This window comes from Prunus avium, chromosome 3 (genome assembly GCF_965620075.1).
Source record: "Prunus avium chromosome 3, drPruAviu1.hap1.1, whole genome shotgun sequence".
Taxonomy (NCBI): domain Eukaryota; kingdom Viridiplantae; phylum Streptophyta; class Magnoliopsida; order Rosales; family Rosaceae; genus Prunus; species Prunus avium.
Window position 1 is genome coordinate 36,947,813 of NC_142286.1, and position 23,283 is coordinate 36,971,095.

General features: G+C 39.2%; 1 protein-coding gene and 3 pseudogenes across 1 annotated transcript; 3 read left to right on the forward strand and 1 right to left on the reverse strand.

Annotated features, from left to right (window-relative positions):
• Window positions 1–3,287: 3,287 nt before the first annotated feature.
• LOC110759397 (receptor-like protein kinase FERONIA pseudogene) lies at window positions 3,288–5,638 on the forward strand (annotated as a pseudogene).
• A 942-nt stretch (window positions 5,639–6,580) lies between these two features.
• Window positions 6,581–9,722, forward strand: LOC148296075 (receptor-like protein kinase FERONIA pseudogene; annotated as a pseudogene).
• Window positions 9,723–16,474: 6,752 nt separating this feature from the next.
• Window positions 16,475–19,486, forward strand: LOC110745774 (receptor-like protein kinase FERONIA pseudogene; annotated as a pseudogene).
• A 488-nt stretch (window positions 19,487–19,974) lies between these two features.
• Window positions 19,975–20,878, reverse strand: LOC110745776 (uncharacterized). Its single transcript, XM_021945913.2, has 4 exons — window positions 20,751–20,878; window positions 20,569–20,666; window positions 20,391–20,460; window positions 19,975–20,219 (listed from the first exon to the last, which is right to left on the reverse strand). The coding sequence occupies exons 1-4, from the start codon at window positions 20,868–20,870 to the stop codon at window positions 20,142–20,144; spliced, it is 366 nt and encodes a 121-aa protein (XP_021801605.2). The 5' UTR covers window positions 20,871–20,878; the 3' UTR covers window positions 19,975–20,141.
• Between the last annotated feature and the right edge of the window lie 2,405 nt (window positions 20,879–23,283).

Genomic DNA, 23,283 nt, shown 5'->3' on the forward strand with positions numbered 1-23,283 from the left:
GCTGAAACCATAGAACATGCAATATTCGCTAGTCGCTTTTAACTTTTCAAGTGGCTTTGTACTATCCCTACAATCAATACAAAGTATAGCTGGCAACTTGCATTTTCCAAATAAGTAGATTGATTACAACAGCTAGCTAGGCCAAGAAGAAGAGTACCACTCTTGGATTGGATATATAGTCCTAGAGTGTTGAGGATCCATTACAAGAAATAAGAGGAAGAAGAAAAACACTCTAATCAATTCACCGCGAATTAATGGGTTCATCAGTCGTCGTGGGTGTGTTTGTGATTATGCTGGCGACGGCGATGATGTCTCAGCTGCCCAGCACAAGCCATTGCCTGATGAACAAGAGCAGCAGCAGCACGGCCTCCTCTAATTGGTGCATTAATGGTAGCACCCACCAATATTGCCAGCAGCTTATTATTCCACAGGATGAGGAGGAGGGCGTTGATGACTTGGAGTTGGAGCCGATGAATATGATCATGAAGCATATGCCGGTGGATAATTCGAATTACGAAACTAGCAACAGAATGCTGTCGTCACCGAATTCTTATACTATGAATACGTTACATTTTCCCCCGGTTTTTCCATGTGACAGAAAAAGGTATCCAGCATGCAACGCTCCTCTCAGAGACAATAAGCATGCGATCCTATGTAGAAACCCGTACGTCAAAGGTTGCTAAACGAGCGATCACTCCTTCAAGTTTATTTCTTGAACCAATTAATAGAAATTGCCATTTGTCTTTTATGTCGTCGTTGCTTTCACCATAAATGATTTTATTACCAGTGTTAGTAAGGATATGGAGTTTGTATAACAACAATTGTATTCTGCTTGTTATCTGTGTTTAACGGTTTGATATCTCATTTTATATATGTTTCTTCAGAGGAAGTAATTTCCTCGACGGAAAGATAGCCCCCATAGTTCAGCTTCCAGGACCATTAGACCATGGAAGTCTTCCACAAGACAAGAGCATATCCATGCATCATTGAATTTATATTGTCAGCCATTGAATTTACTTTAACAAAATCAGACGGCTAAGATTAAAAGAGGAAAGAAAAGGATGTGATATTTTTTTTTAAATATTATAGGATCAGTATACCCGAAAGCAAGTCTTTGATGCTTGCAATGAAAAAAGAAAAGAGATATAAAAGAGGTATTTAGTCTTATACCCATTCTTAACATTAATAATATAAATAAGGCTTAAATGCAAAAATGGTCCATGTGTTTTATTATGTTGGCCAATTTAGTCCATGTGTTTTCAATTTGGTCAATTCAGTCCCTGTGTTTAGTATCATTAGCCAATGTTGTCAATTCCGTTCAATTTTTGTTAAAACATTTAAAAACTAAATTAAAAAAATAACTATTTGAATACAATTTAAAGTTAAATAAGGTCCTGGGTTCGATCCCAGGCGCTTGCGAATAGAGCAGACTTTGTTGGGAGAGGTCCCCGCTTTGCGCCTGACAGTACCTCGAGGGTTAGTCCCCGCAATCGCGCGGGGGATACCTTGGTTTTCACCACAAAGTTAAATAAATAAGAGCAAAACTTTAAAAAACTAAAATTCTAAAAAAAAAAATCAAAAAAAGAAAGACGCCAACTCTAATCCCAACCGCCACCACCACCTTCAATCCCACCCACCAGCCACCATCTCCAATCCCAGCCACAATTCACCACCCTTCTCTCTTCTCTCTTTCTCCCAACAACAACCCACCACCCCAACTCCGATCCGATCCACCTCACTATCTCTCTCTTAAGAACAATCCTTACCTTCACGTTTTCGAATGTTTCAGTAGGTAGTGCCCTGTGGGGTTTTCCTTGTATTAGTTTCTGGTTTCGTTTGTTTCTCTCCCTCTTGTTCTTGCCCCTCAACTCATCACTCTCCTTCCCACCTCTGCATTCGCTGGGCAATCCATCCACTCCCCGACAACATTTTTTTTCTTCAAGTTTCATCTTTTCTCATGTTATGATTTACTTTTAATGAATTTTAAATATTTTTAGATTAATTTTAAAAAGTTTTATAGGTTTTTAAAAGACACAAAAATGTTTATTATGTGTATTTAACAACAAATTTAATGGAATGGACAACATTGGCTAACGATCCTAAACACAAGGACCGAATTGGCCAAATTAAAAACACAGAGACTAAATTAGCCAATGTAGTAAAACACAGGGATCATTTTTGCATTTAAGCCTATAAATAAACCCTACACCATTTAATTTCTATAAATAAACAAAAAAAAAACTGAAAAATGACAGCTGGCCTTATTGAATTTAATTTTGATTATTAAATTACTTTGATGCCCTATTGAGTGTTTTGGGTTTTTTATTTATGAGGTTTTGAGGTTAGGTATGTTTTAAGAAATCAATGGTAGTTTTGTAATTTAAAAGAAGTTAAAAGCTTTTTTATTATGTTGTAAATGGACTTTTGGTGTATTTTTTAAGTCCATTTTATGTAGTTTTATTTTATTTTATTTTATAACTTGGACTCTTATATTGAGTATAGTAGTGAATCTCCCTAAAAAAAAAAGCAAGTCTTTAATTCATAATACTATCCCACTTGTACTCAAGTTGTGCATGCAAACAATAATGTAACGACAACTAGAAGACCAGCTCAGCTGATTAAAATCATTTTGGTCAAGTTGTGCTTTTCAGAAAAGAAAACAAAACCAACTTTCTTTTACATTTCCACGCAATTTCTCACAAAAATATGCATCTCTTTGCCTCTATTTTTTGGGAGATTCACTATTATACTCAATATAGGAGCCCAAATTATAAAAATATTCTATATGAAATGGACTTTAGAAACACACCCAAAGCTCATTTACAACATAACAAAAAGGCTTTTAACTTCTTTTAAATTACAAAACTGCCATTGATTTCTTAAAACAAACCCAACCTCAAAACATATAAAAAGTCCAAAACACTCAATAAGGCATCAAAGTAATTTAATAATCAAAACTAAATTCAATAGGGCCAATTGTCATTTTTTGAATTTTTTTTGGGTTTGTTTATAGAAATTAAATGGTGTAGTGTTTATTTATAGTTTTAGTGCTACAAAATTAGTATTTGACTAAATATTTTTTTTTTTTGTTAACTAGAAAATATCATGCATCTCAATGATAAAAGGAGACCGACAACCATACGCCTACCTACCAGACACATCAACACATGACAAAGATATGGTAGCACTGAAACAATAGAAAGCTTATGCCTGAATTATTTTATGTTGACGAACATAATTTATAATTTAAATATTTTTTTTAAAAGAAAAAAATTTAAAAAGCAAAAGAAAGCTTAAAGTATACACCGAAAAGAAGAAAGCTGAAAGCTTTTTACTTTCCTCCACCAAGAAGATGGAAAAGAAGAACCTCTGAACTTTCAGAGAACACCACTTCTGTAAGCTTATTCTCCACATGAATACAACAACACTTGATCAGAAGAAGACTTTCCATATTCTCGTTTGAAAATTAAACAGGGCAATCTCTCTGTTATGTTTCAGCAGCTTCCCTGTTTCTCACTTGATCATCATCCTCCTCTTAATCAACACCTTAATTACCTTCTAATCTTTCTCTTCTCTTAGATATCATCAAGAACCCAATTAGCAGCAAACAACTTTCCAAAACAATAAACATGAAGAAACTCCTTCTCCCTCCTCTGTCTCTTTACCTCCTTCCCCTGTTTCTGCAAATCGCCACCCTACTCTCTGCACCTATCTACACTCCGGTCGAAGACATCACCATCAACTGTGGCTCTTCCGGAACCTCACCCAACATATATGACAACCGGAATTGGACTGGAGATATCAACTCAAAATTCTCCCCCTTTGAATTACACCAGGATAACACCAACACCTCATCCCAAGTCAGAGAAGCACCTCCCTCCTCCTCTGTTAGCCAAGTACCCTACACCACAGCTCGGCTTTCTCTTTCCGAATTTAGTTACAAAGTTCCCCTCTCCACCGGGCAGAAGTTTATTCGTTTATACTTCCACCCAGTTTCATATGACCCCGGCTTCGACCGATCCAAAACCCTCTTCTCTGTCCAAGCAGGTGGCTTTACCCTTCTCCATGATTTCAATGCTTCTGTAACTGCTGATGCTAGTGAGACTGAGACGCTAATAAGAGAGTTCTGTTTGAACATTGATGAAGGACAAAGCTTGACCATCACGTTCACTCCGAGCAGAGCAATCCCAGATGCTTATGCCTTTGTCAATGGGATTGAAATTGTGTCCATGCCCACCAATCTTTACTACACTGCATCCGAAAGCCATGGAGTTGATTATGTAGGCAACGAAGTCAATTATCGCATCGAAAACATCACGGCGATGGAGATGGTGTACCGAATAAACGTCGGTGGAAGTGCACTCTCTTTCGACCAAGACACTGGGATGTACCGCAATTGGGACAGTGTAGTAGACGAGCAAAACTACTTGGATGATTTGAGTTCCAGGTGGACTGTTCTTCCACAAAACGTTAGCCTTCAACTCAACTTCGTGAAAATACCAGAGTACTCTGCTCCACAAGTAGTTTACCAAACGGGCCGGTCCATGGGCAGCAATCACACCCGAAACAAGAGCTACAAACTGACCTGGGAATTTCCCGTAGATCCCAAGTTTCTTTACCTGCTAAGGCTACATTTCTGTGAGTTTGAGCCTGAAATTATGGACACCGGGGATCGATCGTTTCTAATCTATGTGGAGAACCAACTTGCTGAGCCACGAGCCGACATAATCGTGTGGAGTGGTGGAAATGGGAGACCAATCTACAGGGACTACGTCGTGTTCATGCCTGCAGGCCCTGATCAGAAGAAAGTTAAGCTCTTTCTTGCACTGCAAGCAAACCCAAGAGATTGGATGACTAAATACAATGATGTACTCTTGAACGGCCTTGAACTCTTCAAACTCAGTGATACAAATGGAAATCTCGCAGGACCAAACCCCGACCCACCTCCACCAAAACCGATGCAGCAGAAACCCCCCTCAAAACAGTCGAAGAAGAAGTCAACTCCTACGCTTGCCATCATTGCTGGTTCAGTTTCCGCCATACTCGTATTATTCTGTGTCCTCGGATTCTTGGTTTTCAGGCGAAGAAGAAGATCCAAGGACACCGATGATGACTCATTTGTACTGTCCGGTTTGTGTCGTGAGTTTTCATTGTCGGAGATCAAAGCCGCCCCCAAAAACTTCAACCAGGATTTCATTATCGGTGTTGGTGGGTTTGGCCACGCGTACAAAAGGAGCATCGATCAGGGCACAAACCCAAGTCGCAACATAGCGGGGGAGGAGATTCGATTTTGAGCGATGAGATGAAGGGTGAAGATGAGGTGTGGCTAAAGAGTGAGAGTGATGCAGGGTTTAGTTGTAGCTGGGAAGACTCATCGGAGATGAAGGAGAGCAGGGTGACCACAAAAACTAGTAGTCAGCACAATTCTTCTACTAACGAATTCATGAAAGGAATGTCTGGGACTGTGTTCTCTGAGATCAACGATCCCAATGGACGATGATGATTATCTGTGCAAATTAATATTCTTAATCATATATGGTATAGGGCTTGCGTGGAGTTGTATATCCATATGATGCAAATATAAATATATTTGTAATTTTCTCCTTGTTTTTAATATTCTGCGAAATTAAAACTTCCATATAGTCTTGCAATTTCTTATTGCATACCAAATTGGAATTGTTGATTAAAGATTCCAACACTACTTGTAATTTTGTTACTGTCAAAAATTACTTCCTCAATTTTATTTTATTTTGCCTAAATAAAAATTTATTCCTCACTGATCATGCTTAATAGATTCCTCTTCATGTGGTCTGATAAGGTGGTAAAAAAAGATGGTCTCCTCCAAATATCAACTGAATCAAGCATCATCTTAAAAAAAGAAAACAATAATACTATTTATAACACATTGCTTCGTACATACACTGTGGGGTCAATATTGGCAGCCGTTGAATTTACTTTAACAAAGTCAGACGGTCAAGATTAAAAGAGGAAAGAAAAGCATATGTGATATATCTTTTTTTATTATTATAGGATCAGCATAACCAAAAGCAAGTCTTTGATGTTTTGTTTTTTTTGGTAACGCAAGTCTTTGATGTTGGACCAGACAGAGAAAAGCAAGTCTTTGATCCATGTCCCACTTATGCTTAAGAAATTCAATACAAGCATGTAAACAATAATGCAGCGACAACTAGAAGACTAGCTGATTAAAAATAATAGGACGCTTTTGTCCCCTTGTGTAAGTGTAGGTTTTTAAAACAATTTTCGGCAAATAAGCTTCCATTCGAAAGAAATCAGAGTGATTGTGCTTTGATTTGTGCTTTTCAGAAAAGAAAACAGAAACAACTTTCTTTTACATTTCCACGCAATTTCTCAGAAAAATATATATATCTCAATGATAAAAGGAGACCTCCACTAACACATTTGAAATGACAACCATAGGCCTACCTACCAGACCCATCAACACATGACAAAGATATGGTAGCACTGAAACTATAGAAAGCTTATGTCTGAATTATTCTCAAATGACGAACCTAATTTTTTTTTAAATAAAAAATAAAAAAGCAGAGAAAATGTTTACACCAAAAAGAAGAAAGCTGAAAGCTTTTTAATTTTCCTCCGCCAAAAAGATGGAAAAGAAGCAGCTCAGAGAACACCACTTGTGTAGCTTATTCTCCATGTGAATGCATACTTCTTGATCAGAAGTTTCAAATTCACATTTGAAAATTAAACAGGGCAATCACTCTGTTATGTTTCAGCAGCTTCCCCGTTTCTCACTTGATCATCGTCATCCTCCTCTTCATCAACACCTTAATTACCCTCTAATCTTCCTATTCTCTTAGATATCATCAAGAACCCAATTAGTAGCAAACACCTTTCTAAAACAATAACCATGAAGAAACTCCTTCTCCCTCCTCTGCCTCTTTACCTCCTTCCCCTGTTTCTGCAAATTGCCACCCTACTCTCTGCACCTATCTACACTCCGGTCGAAGACATCACTATCAACTGTGGCTCTTCCGGAACCTCATTGAACGTGGATGACAACCGGACTTGGACTGGAGATATCAACTCAAAATTCTCCCCCTTTAAATTACACCAAGCTAGCACCAACACCTCATCCCAAGTCAAAAAAGCACCTCCCTCCTCCTCTGTCAGCCCAGTGCCTTACACCACGGCTAGGCTTTCTCACTCCGAATTTTCTTACGAAGTTCCCCTCACCACCGGGCAGAAGTTTATTCGTTTATACTTCCACCCAGTTTCATATGACCCTGGCTTCGACAGATACAAAGCCCTCTTCTCTGTCCAAGCCGGTGGCTTTACACTTCTCCATGATTTCAATGCTTCTGTAACTGCTGATGCTGGTGAGACTGAGACGCTAAGAAGAGAGTTCTGTTTGAACATTGATGAAGAACAGAGCTTGACCATCAAATTCACTCCGAGCAGAGCAATCCCAGATGCTTATGCCTTTATCAATGGGATTGAGATTGTGTCCATGCCCACCAATCTTTACTACACTGCATCCGAAAGCCATGGAGTTGATTATGTAGGCAACGAAGGCAAATATCGTATCGAAAACAGCACCGCGATGGAGATGGTGTGCCGAATAAACGTCGGTGGAAGTGCACTCTCTTTCTACCAAGACACTGGGATGTACCGCAATTGGGACAGTTCTGTAGAGGAGCAAAAAAAGTACTTGAGTTCCAGGCAGAGCCTTCTTCCACAAAACGTTAGCCTTCAACTCAAATTTGTGAAAACACCAAACTACTCTGCTCCAGACTTAGTTTACCAAACGGGCCGGTCTATGGGCAACAACAACACCAAAAACAAGAGCTACAAGAACCTGACCTGGGAATTTCCCGTAGATCCCAAGTTTCTTTACCTGCTAAGGCTACATTTCTGTGAGTTTGAGCCTGAAATTATGGACACCGGGGACCGATCGTTTCTAATCTATGTGGATAACCAACTTGCTGAGTCACCAGCCGACATAATCGTGTGGAGTGGTGGAAATGGGATTCCAATCTACAGGGACTACGTCGTGTCCATGCCGGCAGGCCCTGATCAGAAGAAAGTTAAGCTCATTCTTGCACTGCAAGCAAACCCAAATAATTGGATGACTAAATACAATGATGTACTCTTGAACGGCCTTGAACTCTTAAAGCTCAGTGATACAAATGGAAATCTCGCCGGACCAAACCCCGACCCACCTCCACCAAAGCAGGTGCAGCCGAAAACCCCCTCAAAACAGTCGAAGAAGAAGTCAACTCCTATGCTTGCCATCGTTGCTGGTGCAGTTTCCGCCGTACTCGTATTATTCTGTGTCCTCGGATTCTTGGTTTTCAGGCGAAGAAGAAGAGACGAGGACACCGATGATGAACCATTTGTACATTCAGGTTTGTGTCGTGAGTTTTCATTGTCGGAGATCAAAGCCGCCACCAGAAACTTCAACGAGGGTTCCATTATCGGTGTTGGTGGGTTCGGCCACGTGTACAAAGGGAGCATCGATCAGGGCACCCTTGTTGCAATCAAACGGCTTAAACCCGAGTCACAACAAGGGATCCGGGAGTTTAGGGCGGAGATCGATATGCTCTCCCAACTCCGCCACCAACATTTGGTGTCTCTCATCGGGTACTGTAAAGATAAAAGGGAAATGATCTTGGTGTATGAGTACATGGAAAATAGGACTCTTTCTGATCATCTAATGAACCCAAAATCCGATCCAAATGCACAACCACTTTCTTGGGAAAAACGGCTCAAGATTTGTATTGGCGCAGCGCGTGGTTTGCACTACCTTCACACTGGTGGTATGGAAGGCACCATCATTCACCGTGATGTGAAAAGCACAAACATTTTATTGGACGAGAAATGGGTGGCCAAAGTCTCGGATTTTGGGTTGTCAAAAATGAGCTCGATGACCATGTCCAAGACCCACATTACCACATTAGTGAAGGGCAGTCATGGGTATCTGGACCCAGAATACATGCTCCGAAATCAATTGACTGAGAAGTCGGATGTGTACTCATTCGGCGTCGTGTTGTGTGAGGTGCTATGTGCAAGGCCAGCCGTGATGCGTACAGTGGAGAAGAAGGAAATGAGTTTGGCTATGTGGTTCAAGGCCTGCCATCAGAATGGGGAACTTGATCAAATCATCGATCCAAGCTTGAAGGGTAAAATTGAAGACGAGGGCTTCAAAGTGTTCGTTGGGATTGCGGTGAGTTGTATGCATGAGAATGGGAAACAACGGCCGTCGATGAACGAAGTGGTGGAGGGGCTTGTGCAAGCATTAAAACTTCAGCAGAACGGAGATAAGATGGACAAGGATGATGAAATCAAGGATGAAACGAAGGAGGCTGCAATTATGAATGAGAGCGACGGAGGTTTTAGTTCCAGCTGGACAGAGTCGTCGGATTCGAAGAACAGTAGTAGGGTGACCAACACCAGTAGTGACCAAAGTTGTTCGACCACCAACAATTCCATTAAAGGAATGTCCGGGACAGTTTTTTCTGAGATCAAAGATCCCAGTGGAAGATGATGCGTGACGATCATGGGCAGCACTTGTAATAAAATTAAAGAGAACAATATATCTTGCTAAAACTCAGAAGCTTCATTTGGATTGTATGGTATGTTTTAATATTATTGTAAGCTTGTAATTTTAACTCAATTTGTGATTGTTATTTCTTAAAATTCCAAGGAATGTACAAGATGCATGAATTGTTTATTTCGATGAGGATGACCAAATGTTTTGGATTTTTATGCATGCGATATGCTATTCGTTGTGCAAAAGTTGGGGAATCACATGGTCTTTTAATATTCTTAATTAAAGTGAGATAGTGGGAGACCTGATGAACTGATAATTGAACTTTTTTCTTTTTCTTTTTTCGTAGTATATGGGGCCACAGCCAAAACCATCACATCATAAAAGTCGAAACCAATTAGGTTTAGTTTTCTTATATTAATGCCTTCTAAAAACAAGTGAGTAAAACATTTGTAAGAAAAATACATCACACAATATTGTTCAAACAATTTTAGTTCAAGAAATAATAATTGAAGACAAAAAAAATTATGGTGGAGTTTTAGTATAATACAATTATGATGAGAAAAAACTGATTTAATACCTTTAAAATAAAAAAAACAGAAAAAAAAAACTCCCATTAGGCAACAACCACCTCCCTCCCCCATCCAGCCCCTATAACTGCCTGCCAATTGCCGCTGCCCCTCACTAAGCAGTTAACATCCTTTAAATTGTGTGTAAATGTACGGATGCTAAATACAAAGATTCTTTACCATAATGGCCTAAATTTGAGGTGATAATGGTAAAATTCTTCCTTCAATTTATCATTGCTTTTGATAATTTATTCCACAAAACAAGAATTACCAAAATAAAGGCCATCATTACTTTACTTCTTCTTTCCATGGTCAATTTCTGCATCTCTTTCTGATTTCTCTGTCGGATTCTTCTGCATATGTTTTTCTTAGTTTCTTCTTCAACAACCCCTCTCTCTCTCCAATAATTGTACGGAACATGGATTGCACCGTAAATTAATTACATTGCATAACATAATTATATATTATATACCGTGTAAAACGAGCCAAGGAAGGGATAGTGGATGGACCAACCCATTGAATAATTTATAAATTAATGTCTGTCAATCAGGAGGGGAGGGGATGCTTGTTTCATTTAAAATTAAACCTGAGATTATAGACTAGCACGTACCAAGTGTCGCTTTTGGCTTTAGCTGTCTTATCCAATTCGATTCTGAAAAACTAGCTTAGCTTAGCTTAGCTTAGCTTCTTCTTGATAATTGATCGAGGGCAAGTGATGATGCTGCGGTGCTATTGGTCACTTGGCTTAATCTTCCCATTCTCCTCCTCATTGTCCTACTAATGGTCACTCTAAATTTCTGAGTTTGAAACCTAATTGTTTGTTGGGGCTTTATATTTATGTTCCTTTGAAACCAATTCCCTACCGTGGTTTAACCCGCATGGCCAAGTCCCCGTAGACCCAAACCCAATCCATTTTATTTTAACGTGAGACAAACAAACACTCAGAAAAATTTCAACACAAAAATTACAAAATTAAATTTAAATGTAGTATGACTAGCTTTTTTTGTTAAATGAATAGTGTTGCCTCTTTGTGGTTTTTGGTCATGCTAATAGGAGTGAGGGCTGCATGCTCATATTGAAGTCCTCCAAGTTAACAGTTGTGTGGCCTTTTCAGCAGCTGAAAAATGAAATGAAATTTTGTGTTGCTTTGCTATTAGAGCCACAATTGTGTATTGTCTTATCAGAGATACCTTGATGGTTACGATCCAAATTTCCAATTAAGAGTTGAGTTTAATACTCGGATTTTGTGTTTTTGATCTAAGTCCTTTCATTTTTATGCCACATAAGATTACATTCTTTTTTTAATTTTATGATATAATTATATTTTTTATGTTTAAAATTATTGTTTTTGTTCCAATTATGCATCCCTATGATTTAAATCGGGTAAGATTGATTTGTATCTTAATAATTAGAAATTTACAATGTGTGCAATTGAATATAAACGGCAAATACAGCAGACGTATCCCAAGAATCATGCTCTTTTCAATCCAATCTTTGCTGATTTATTGCTTTTTCAATGCAGAGTTGAAATTATTTCAAATTAGGGTTCAATATTATAGATATTACCTGAGCCCTCAGAAGCAATAAAGCGTTTGACATAATTTCACAATTTGTCGTCAGTTTGCAGCACATGCCTTCCAAGTATTTTTTATTGTTTAGGTTTTTGATACTTTTTGCTTACTGGTTCCTTATGCTAATATGTCCAATGTTCTTTTGAGAATAGTTTGTGATTATGTTTTGCAGGTTGCGTGGTAGTACCTGGACTGTAGATTGTTTGGTATTTACTCTTTTTTATGTTTGGATTTTAAAGATTTATATCATAAAAATTTATAAGATTGGGAAGGACCACATGGATTTTTTATTTGTATGATGCTAACTAATGAGATTGGATTTTCTGCTCATCCTTACATAAAAAAATGAAATTTATTGCATGTCGTTTTCTTCATGACTTTTAAGAAACAGAGTAGTCTTGCCTTGCAAGTCGCAAAGATGAAATTTATTGCATGTCGTTTTCTTCATGATTATTGCATGTCGTTTTCTTCAAAACAGAGTAGTCTTACCTTGCAAGTTGCAAAGATGGAATTTATTGCATGTCGTTTTCTTCTTGACTTTTAAGAAACAGAGTAGTCTTGCCTTCCAAGTTGCAAAGATGGAATTTATTGCATGTCGTTTTCTTCATGACTTTTAAGAAACAGAATAGTCAATACTCCTTGACTTAGTGTACATGAAAAGGACAAGAAATAAAAGATGAGATCATATTAACCTCCACCTCACCCTATTTCATAAGCTGGCGGCGGACTTGACTTAGTGTACTTCCAAAGTCAACAACTTGTTCTATCCTCAACTTGTTTGAAGAATATTGCGATATATACTGCTCAAGAGTTTGAGTATATATCCCTCAGTTTCACTTCAATTCTTTCTTAACACTCAAGTCCAAAATCAAGAGTTCCAAAACATACATTATTTAGTAGCTTTGAATCAAGAGTTCCAAATTCTGTAACATCCCACATTGACCAACAGATAGGGGGTGATGTGCCTTATATGTACATGCCCGCCTCCATCTAGCACGAGGCCTTTTGGGAGCTCACTGGCTTCGGAGTCATAGGAACTCCGAAGTTAAGCGAGTTTGGGCTAGAGCAATCCCAAGATGGGTGACCCACTGGGAAGTTGCTCGTGAATTCTCAGAAACAAAACCGTGAGGGCATATAGGGGGGCCCAAAGCGGACAATATCGTGCTACGACGGAGCGATCCCGGGATGTGATAATTTGGTATCAAAGCCACTCTGTCGTGTGATGCGAGTGTGCCGACGAGGACGTCGGGCCCCTAAGGGGGGTAGATTGTAACATCCCACATCGACCAACGGAGAAGGGGTGATGTGCCTTATATGTACATGTCCGACTCCATCTAGCACGAGGCCTTTTGGGAGCTCACTGACTTTGGAGTCATAGGAACTCCGAAGTTAAGCGAGTTTGGGCTAGAGCAATCCCAAGATGGGTGACCCACTGGGAAGTTGCTCGTGAGTTCCCAGAAACAAAACCGTAATGGCAGAGAGGGGGGCCCAAAGAGAACAATATCGTGCTACGACGGAGCGATCCCAGGATGTGACAAATTCATTATCAAGAATGGTAGTTAGAATTTGACCCCGAAAAAAGAAAAAAAAAAGGTAGTTAGAACAAGAACTTACAAATTTTGAAGAAAAAATCTTTCAACCATGATTAACTATGGTATACTCCAGTGGATGTGGATGGATGTGAATGGACGGGCCCTTATTGAAGACTTGTGGTTTTGATGGACGGGCCCTTATTCAATTAAAATTTTAATAGATTTTAATTATATGATTTTAATGTAATAGATTTCAACATGATTTATAATTCCATGATTTTTCTTATGATTTTAATTCACTTGGGACTTTCTTGTATTCTCCAAAGTACATTTCACTGAAGTGTGGATTGGATTCGGGTTAGCCATCTTCCCTCCATTAGTTAAAGGATGCCAAGCCTTTAAAGAAACAGAAAGTTGAAGTTACACCAATCTTAGCTCAGTTATCATTACTATCTGTCATGTATGGCTTTCTTCAAATCATCCTCTTCTAGAGCTAAAACCATAATGGTCCCAAAATTCAAACATAACTATCATTAAACTAAAACCATGCCATGCAGGTATTAAGTTTTGGATACAAAACTTTGTCTGGAACTGGGAATTGACATAGGAACAAGCTACAAGAAGGAAAAATCTTGAATTAATTGAATTTATAAATAGGAAAAAGTACAGTAAATCCCCCAACCTATAGGGTCATTTACGAGTACATCCCAACATATGGGATATTTATGAGTACATACTCAACGTCACGAAAAATTACAAGAGTGCCCCCTTCGTTAGCCAAACCGTTAGTTAATCTGTTAAATGATGATGTGGCATTTTTGGGACCCATTTTTTAACTGAGATGGACTCCACATAAGAAATAAAAGTAATAAAATAAAAGAGAACATTTAAAAAAATCTAAAAACCCACAACAACCAAAAAAACAAAAAACACCATCTTCTTCGTCTCCAACAGACTTCACAATTTTCTCAACCTCTCTGCAAACCTTCTCTTCCTCCTTCACTTACCCCATTTTCTTTACTCTTTGTGTGAGAGTAATTTATCTAAGAGTTACAAGAACCAAATGGAGAAGAAATTGATCGAGAATTTGATCTGGGTTTCGGACGGTGCTTCTTATCGGGGTTCTGTTTGGATGGTGAGAAAATTACCCTTTTTAGAGAGGAGTTCGAGGAATTCGAAGGAGATGAAACTGACCCATGTTTCGGTTTCACCTTCGAACCTTTTTTTCCCCTTTCTCACTGAAAATTCTTAGGGATTCAAAAGCGACGAGACAGATCCAGATGCTACAGGATCAGTTCCTCTCTCTCTCTCTCTCTCTCTCTCTCTCTCTCTCTCACTCTTCAAACCCCCTTCTTTCTTTCTTTCTGGAACCAAAACTAGAATGATTGCTTGAATTAAAATAACCAGATTAAAATAACCAGATCGATTTTATTTATTTATTATGATTTTCCTTGTTGGGTCTGTTTAGTTATGAATCCATTTTCCAAGCTCAAGTGCTCCTATTTGGCTGCAACGTGAAACCAGAGAAAGCACAGTAACCAAATCAGGTTTCTCACCAGCTGCTTCCGTAGCATGAAACAATCTCAGCGCCTCATTCAAATCTCCTTCATCAGCATACCCACTGATCATAGCAATCCATGAAACACAAGTTCTATTTGACATGCCATCAAATAAAAATCTAGAAGAAAGTATATCACCACACCTGGAATACATTAATATAAGGGCATTGACAACAAAAATGTCAGAATCACAGCCCATTTGAATTCCATGATAATGAATCAGCACACCCTGTAGCAATTTATCAGGTTGGCATGGGGGCGCAGCCTCGCATGTGCTGGGTTTGGGGGTGCAGTTGGTGATGGCTGAGGGGTTTAGTCGGGATTCATGTTGTGGGTTGGGTTGGGTCAGAGAAGGTGGCAGGAGGGGAGAGAGGATGACGGTTGAGAAGGGAGGGGGATATTAGAGAAGATGGGTTTTTTCTGTTTGTTTTGGGCTGCCATGGAGGTCTTGAGGGAGGGCTGCGACGGGGGAGGGTGGTGGGTTCTTCTGGGTTTGTTTGTTTGTTTTTAAATTCAATTTTGAAATAATTTTAATGATTTAAAATTATTTTTGAAATGTATATAATTTTTTATTATATATTTTGCCCACATGGAAGTCCACATCATCAAAAAAAGGATCCCACTTTTGACACGTTAGCATTTAACAGACTCACTAACAGTCTCGCTAACAGAGGGGGCACTCTTGTAATTTTTTGTGACGTTGAGTATGTACTCGTAAATATCTCATAGGTTGGGATGTACTCGTAAATGACCCTATAGGTTGGGGGTTTACTGTACTTTTTCCTTTTAAATATTACAACAGGCAAGTTAATTGAATCAATTCAAATAAGAAACTAGATAGCTGAAAACAAGTCAAAATGGTCCAGCTATGACATGATACTAGTACAGAACACTTGTCACTCAAATTGATTCCACAAATTGACTAAAGAAAGACAAATAAATCGAAGGAAATAAATGAGCCGAAAATCTATTGAGAAAAATGCATGCATATTGCATAATATGAACAACTATTGAAAGCAACATATCTGAAATTATTGTTTAGATATCTGAAGGTAAGCCATCTGAGTCTCTCTTTTTTTTGGGCAAAGAGATTATCCATAAGATGAAAGCAAACAAACAGTATAGACATGAAGCCAAAAGAAAGGCGGGAAACACCTCCTGCAACCAAACAGCCAGGAGAAAAAGGAAACAAAATAGACTAGAGAAAGCAAAGAAAACAAAATTTTATGTACCAAAGCTTCTGAGAAAACCATGTTTGCTGTGTCTGGCTGTTGGTAGCCATGTTTCATCTTGATGTATTGTCTGTTGTATAAAGGAAAGTACATTTGACCCAAAAAAAAAAAAAAAAAAAAGCTTTTGAGGAAACCAGAATTTGCAGCCTGAAACTCTAAGTAATTAATCATCCAGATTTTGAGTCGGAAAGATCTCCAATATGACAATGCTAATTACACAATCTTCTCCCATAAATTTCCCTACAGAAATGGCAGGCAGGCATATCTAGCAAGTCACATTGCAAATTAATGTATCAACAAAGTAAATCAGTCATTATGTATGGTAATGAGTCAATGACTCTGGTGTTTTATTCGCATAAATGAAAGACTTTACAAGTCATTAGAAGTATAATTACTTGGCTGCCACTGTCCAACAACTTTAGCTTCTTTGACACTGTCCAACTTGTGCTCTCTATCCTTTTTGGATCCTGAGTTTCATTGTCCTTGATAAAATGAAACCTTCACTTATGCAATTGACATGACGTCGACAACCAAAGCCTTACATACCACGCACGCACCTTCAACTGAACCGTTCTCAGTAGAAAAAACTAAACACAAAAAAGCTTTGGACTTACAAAGATCACCCTCCAATTCCAAGTTCTGAAACTTAGTTTTGCAAAGCTTACTCTCCTTATGCTTACAATAATAAGTTGCAGTAACTTTCCCTGTTTCCGAGTCGACCCTCCTCTCAATCACCTTCACCTCACCCTCCCTCTCATCTTTCTCTTCCAATCATGAAGAACCCAAGCAGGCAGCAAACGTCTTCATAAGTCCATTACCATGAAACCCATTCTCACTCCTCTGTTCCTTTCCCTGTTTCTGCATATCATCACCCTACAAGTGGCCGGAGACATTTCTCCTATCTACACTCCGGTGGACTATTTCATCCTTCAATGTGGCTTTTCCGGTGACCAACTCAATCAAGACGACGACAGATTTTGGACTGGAGATATCAACTCAACGTTTTCCCCCTTTGAAAACCAAGCAGCTGGCAGCCCCTCCATATCCAGACAAGCACCTTCTTCCTCCTCTGTAAGCGAAGTACCTTACAGCACCGCGAGGCTTTCTCGCTCTGAATTTACTTACAGATTTCCAGTCACCAGCGGCCAAAAGTTCGTCCGTTTGTATTTCAACCCAGTTTCATATGGCCCTGACTTCGACCGATCCAAAGCCCTCTTCTCAGTCACAGCAGGTGGTTTCACCCTTCTCGAAGACTTCAATGCTTCAGTCACTGCTGATGCTTTTGGGTTGGATACAATTTACAGAGAGTTCTGTCTCAACGTTGAGTCGGATGAGAGCTTGACCATCGCTTTCACTCCAAGCAGAGCAACCCAACATACGTATGCTTTTATCAACGGAATTGAAATTGTGTCCATGCCCAACAATCTTTACCACACCTCTGCTCAAAATTCAGATGGAGTTAATTATATTGGCAGCGAAAACCCATTTCGGATCGAAAATAACACTGCGCTGGAGATGGTGTACCGATTCAACGTCGGTGGAAGATCACTGTTTGTCGATCAGGACACTGGTATGTACCGAAAGTGGGATGGCGAGCAAGATGAGTACAAGTACTTAGACTATTCAAGTAAAAAGTTTAGTATTTTACGGGAAAACAGTAGCATTGAACTCAACTTTACTGTAATAGAAAAGTACTCTGCTCCAGAAAAACTTTACCAAACTGGCCGGTCAATGGGCGAGAACAAGACCATAAACAAGAGTTATAATCTCACCTGGGAGTTCCCTGTTGATCCCAAGTTTTTGTACCTGGTTAGGCTTCATTTTTGTGAGTTTGATTCTGATATTACCAAGCCCAGAGACCAACAGTTTCAGATCTTCATCGCCAATCAAACAGCTGAAGAAGCCTGGGACATAATCTCGTGGAGTGGTGGAAATGGAAGACCAATTTACAAGGACTACGTTGTGTTCATGCCTGCAGGCCCTGCAAGCCAGAAGAAAGTTAATCTCTCTCTCGCACTGCAAGCAAACCCAAAAGATTTTATGACCAACTTCAACGATGCAATCTTGAATGGGCTCGAGATCTTCAAAGTCAGTGACACAAAAGGGAATCTTGCCGGACCCAATCCCGACCCACCTCTTCTAATAACCCCACGAGTGATAGCTCCACCGCAAAGCCGTAAATTTTCGAATAAGAGTTCAACTTCTCTAATTGCTATCATTGCTGGTCTAGTTTCCGGCGTGCTTGTTTTAGGCTCTGTTCTTGGGTTTTTCTTGGTGTTCAGGCGAGGAAGAAAAAACAAGTATTCGAGCTCCAACCAGGGAATGAAGTGGGGTCCATTTTCTTTTCCGGCGACCCACATAACATATGGACCGTCTTATTTGTGTCGTTACTTTACACTGGGTGAGATCAAAGCCGCCACTCGAAACTTAGATGACAGTTTTATTATTGGAGTTGGAGGGTTTGGTAACGTGTACAAAGGATGCATTGATGATGGGGCCACTCTCGTTGCAATCAAACGGCTAAAATCTGAGTCATCACAAGGCGCCCACGAGTTCAAGACGGAAATCGAGCTGCTCTCTCAGTTCCGCCACCGCAATTTGGTGTCTCTCATCGGATATTGTAAGGACGGCAATGAGATGGTCTTGGTGTACGATTACATGTCACGTGGGACCCTCGCCAGCCACCTCTACCACACTGACAACCCCCCTCTTTCTTGGGATCAGCGTCTCCAAATTTGTATCGGCGCTGCAATAGGTTTGCACTACCTTCACAGCGGCACCAAGGGTACCATCATCCACCGTGACGTGAAGAGCACAAACATTTTATTGAATGAGAAATGGGTGGCCAAAATTTCAGACTTTGGATTGTCAAAAATGAGCACAATCAACACGTCCAAGACCCACATTAGTACGATTGTGAAAGGCAGCTTTGGGTATTTGGACCCCGAATACTACAAACGTCAACGGCTAACTGAGAAGTCAGACGTGTATTCATTTGGTGTAGTGTTGTGTGAGGTACTGTGTGCAAGGCCGGCTGTGATGCATAATGTGGAGCTGAGGCAAATAAATTTGGCTGAGTGGGCCAAGAGCTGTCATCGCGATGGGGAACTTGATCAAATTATTGATCCAAGCATTAGGGGTGAGATTGAAATCCAGTCTCTGAATAAGTTCGTTGAGATCGCTATGAGTTGCATGAATGACAGTGGAATCGAACGACCGTCAATGAATGACGTTGTGAAGGGACTTGAGCTTGCATTGAAGCTCCATCGCAACGGCGTTGAAAGGAGCAATGAGGTTGCCTTCAACAATGACAGAGCTGCAGAAATTAGAAGTGTTGAGCCAGGTTGCGCTACAAATGAATCCATTCAATGTATATCTGAGACGATCTTTTCTGAGATCAATGATCCAAATGGGAGATAATGGGCAACATTTTTGAATTACCCAAGAAATGTAGTAGTATTTGAAACCAATAATATTGAATGCAAATTAAGAAATTACGTGTAGTGACTCACGCTATTTGAAACATTTTTTAATCCATTCATGGTGTTTTTTTTTTCTTTCTCTAAATCTTTTTTCCTGGCTGCATTCTGGAAGCCTTTTGTGTCATTTAGCTGAAATCATGGAAAATATGAAACGAGACAGTCATTCCGCTATCAAGTAACTAACTCAAGTCTCTATCTTATCACGACGGCTGCGTTATAAGAACCGCAAGGAGAAGAAGATCCACCCTCCAACTCCAAGATCCCAAGCCTAGTTTTAATTAAGAAAATAAGGTTCAAATCAAACGAAATAAGAAGGGCGTTTATATCAACATCATTTTATACTTTTCAGTTCAGAGAAAATGAAAAACCTTGAAAAATCAAGAAAAATTACATAAAACAAAATTTGTTATTAGGAAAATAATTGGCATAATTATATTATTCATCACCAACATATTCGAATTTCAGAAGAAGAGAGTTTTCCTGTCAAACGCAACATAAGTTGCTGATGATATATAAGCAGTCATTCATCATTTACCAAGCGTATAATCATAAGATTTGTAAATAACAAGAGACCTTTTTTCCTGTCAAAATTTCCAAAACATTTGGATCCAAAGTCCAAAAGGGAAAATAATTGGGAATCATAAATACTACTTCAAGCTTTCATAAGTCAGCCTTGCACTGCCTGCGAGCCATCTTCAGCTATCCTGTTAGCTCGAATTGTGCTGATAACATTTGCAACATTACCCTGCCAATGAGAACTTTGTCAATATACAAATTCAATAATGAGATTTATGGATAGCGCAACAAAAAGAGTGGGTCTTCATACAGTACAATGAATCAATTCTCGTTTCTTTGGCAATTCTTAAACAAGAATGAAAAATAAAGCATGAAGCACTAGATGTAGGCAGTTACTTACCCTCCAAGTTGCTAACTTTGATCTAAGTGTAAGCCATTGTTGCTGCCCAAATACTCTCTCAGTACAGCGGCTGCAGATCAAAGGCTAAATCAGTTCAAGAACAAAGAAGCATAAAAGAATGAATAAATAAATATATGTTTGTTTGTGTGTGCGCACAAGGTATGAAACACAAACTTACCTCACAATCACCACTTGATTCATCTGGTCCATTTTACAGTCCATTAACTTAGCAGTTATCGCTTTGACCACCCAAAGTTCGACTTCCTCATCAGTAATCTGCCAAAAACACGTGCATAAGCATATAATTAACCAAGGCGTGAATGGAAAACCTTTAGAACCAGAAAGGTAAACCAATCTAACCCGAAGTGTATCTCTGATAAGACTGTAAGGAATTCCTCCAGATTCATCAGAGCCAAGATCCACCAAAGAAATCAACCTCATCTTTGTTATGCAAAAAGTCACTTTGATAATGGAGCGCATTTCGTGGCCAGCCGTTTACCTCCATTGGGAGAGCTCCCGCAGCGAAAGGGATTAGTCACTGCTGTCAGCGGTGGATACCCTTGGGTCTCACCTAAAAAAAGTCACTTTGATCTCTGTAGTTTGTCACTTTTACCACTTTGGTCCATGTCATTTCAATTTAGTCAATTTTATCCTTGTAATTTTAATTTGAAGCAATTTAAGGACAATCCTCAATTTCTGTCAAATTTATTTAGCTTCTGTTAATTTTGGAGGGGCAATTCGGCCAACAAATTATTAAAAATTTATTTATTAAATAAATATTAAAGAATAAGTGTTGACATGACATGTCATTTTTTTTAAAGAATAAAAAACCAAAAAATCCCAACCCACCATTAATCCCTATCTCATCCCATCCATCACCCACCCCACCTCCAAACCCAGCAGCACCACCGCCATCCCCAGACCCAACTAACCTCATCCCCCCTCCTCCTCCGATGAACCCAACCCACCATTTATATGCTTCTTCTTCTTTCTATGTTTTTATATTTTGATTTTTCTTTTCGTTTTTTATATATTTTTTTTTCTCTGCTTCTTCAAACCACCACCTTCACTTTCACATCACCTGAAATGGCGCCGGCGTCAACTCTACGACTGGGTTTTCTTGTTTATGTTGCAGTGGTGGCTGGGTTTTCTTTGTACTGTTTAAGTGGTGGTTCGAATCGGGATTAATGGTGGTTATGTGGAGGTTACTGTTTCAATTTAAAAGGTTGGGACCATGAATATTCATGAGGTTACTGTTCATGGCTGGGGTCGGTATACATATTCTATGAAAGTGGTTATTGTTTGTTGGGGATAGAGATGTGCAGAGAGGGAGGTTGGCTGGGGATGGGGATGGCTGGGTTGGGGTGACGGTTAAGGGGTGGGGTTAGGAGGGGAGGGGGTTAGCTTTTATTTTTTATTTTTATATATTTGATTTTAATGTTTTAAAATTATTTTTAAAGAAAATAATAATTTGTTGACTGAATTGCCCCTTCACCACTAACAGAAATTAAACAAATTTGACAGAAATGACAGAAATTGAGAATTGTCTTTGAATTACTTCAAATTGAAACTAGGCAAAATTGACCAAATTGAAATGACAGGGACCAAAGTGGTAAAAGTGACAAACTACAGAGACCAAAAGTGATCTTTTGACATAAAAGTATAATCGTAGGAGAGTTTAAAATAGTATTATACCTGATTTTCTCATCCCGTGGGATGTTGTGTTAATTGGCCTTTTATAGTCAGTAGAGTCTAGGGCTCCAACTTTCATATTCCTCATTTTTCTCCATGACTCAGGATAATGGATATCATGTTACTTGATTTTCTCCACTCTCCCAAGTTTAGAATGCATGGGTAGTAGGTTATTGCTTATGGAGTAAATTTTGCTCTCACACACCATCTTGTTGGACGTGAAATGGGTGGCCAAGGTTTCAGATTTCGGGTTATCGAAAATGGGCACCACCGGCACATCCAAGACCCACATCAGCACCTTGGTGAAAGGCAGTTTCGGGTATTTGGACCCAGAATACTACCGACTTCAACGACTGACTGAGAAGTCTAGTAACTTTTTTGTCTTTCTTTTAACTTTTTTCCCTGGCTGCATCCTGCACGTAAAATCATGAAACATTCAAACATGAAGAAGCAAGCAAGCATGCAAATGCGAGGGGGGTCGCAGCTTGTTTGGACGAGTCTAAAACTAAAAGTCTTTTGTGCCATTTCGCTGAAATCATTGAAAATATCAAACGAGACAGCCATTCCGCTGTCTAGTAACTCAATTCCCACACACAACCAAGTTCCACAATAATATCTCGCCAAGATATTCCTCTGCCCCATCAATTTTATTTCAATCGACTGTAGTGTTTGTGGTCCTAGTTTGTTTTCCTTTCACATCTCTAGTTAATCTCTGTACAAATTCTATATAGTCAGTCTACAACACCCGTCAAATACTCCACGGGATGTTTGTCATGTGGATGTGGATGATTTGTGGTGTTCATCGATAGAGAGCTGAGAGTCAATTGAAACAAAAAACTTTTCCAAATTTGAGAGCGGTGTAAGAATCCAAACACGCGTACGACCGACTCCCTTACAAATGCATAACTACGCCTAAGAATGGTAGTTAGAATTTGACCCCCACAAAAAAGGGAAAAAAAGAAGAAGAATGGTAGTTAGAACAAGAACTTACAAATTTTGAAGAAAAAATCTTTCAATTATGATTAACGATGGTATATATTTTTACGGTTCATTTCTACCAGTAAGTAATATAACTAAGGATTAACTAACTACTCAAGTCCACTGCGTCTACCCTAAAAGGAATTAAGCAAAGTGGGTGCTTAGACAAACTGCTCAAATTTGAGATGCAGGTCTTTGATTCAAACATCAGAAAACAATGAGC

Excerpts from the sequence above, each read along its gene's own strand:
- LOC110745776 (XM_021945913.2), bottom strand. The coding sequence starts at position 20,870 with ATGCGCTCCATTATCAAAGTGACTTTTTGCATAACAAAGATGAGGTTG. Across the intron at positions 20,667-20,750 it reads TTATCAGAGATACACTTCGG|ATTACTGATGAGGAAGTCGA; the intron begins GTTAGATTGGTT and ends TGTTTTTGGCAG. Across the intron at positions 20,461-20,568 it reads AATCAAGTGGTGATTGTGAG|CCGCTGTACTGAGAGAGTAT; the intron begins GTAAGTTTGTGT and ends TTTGATCTGCAG.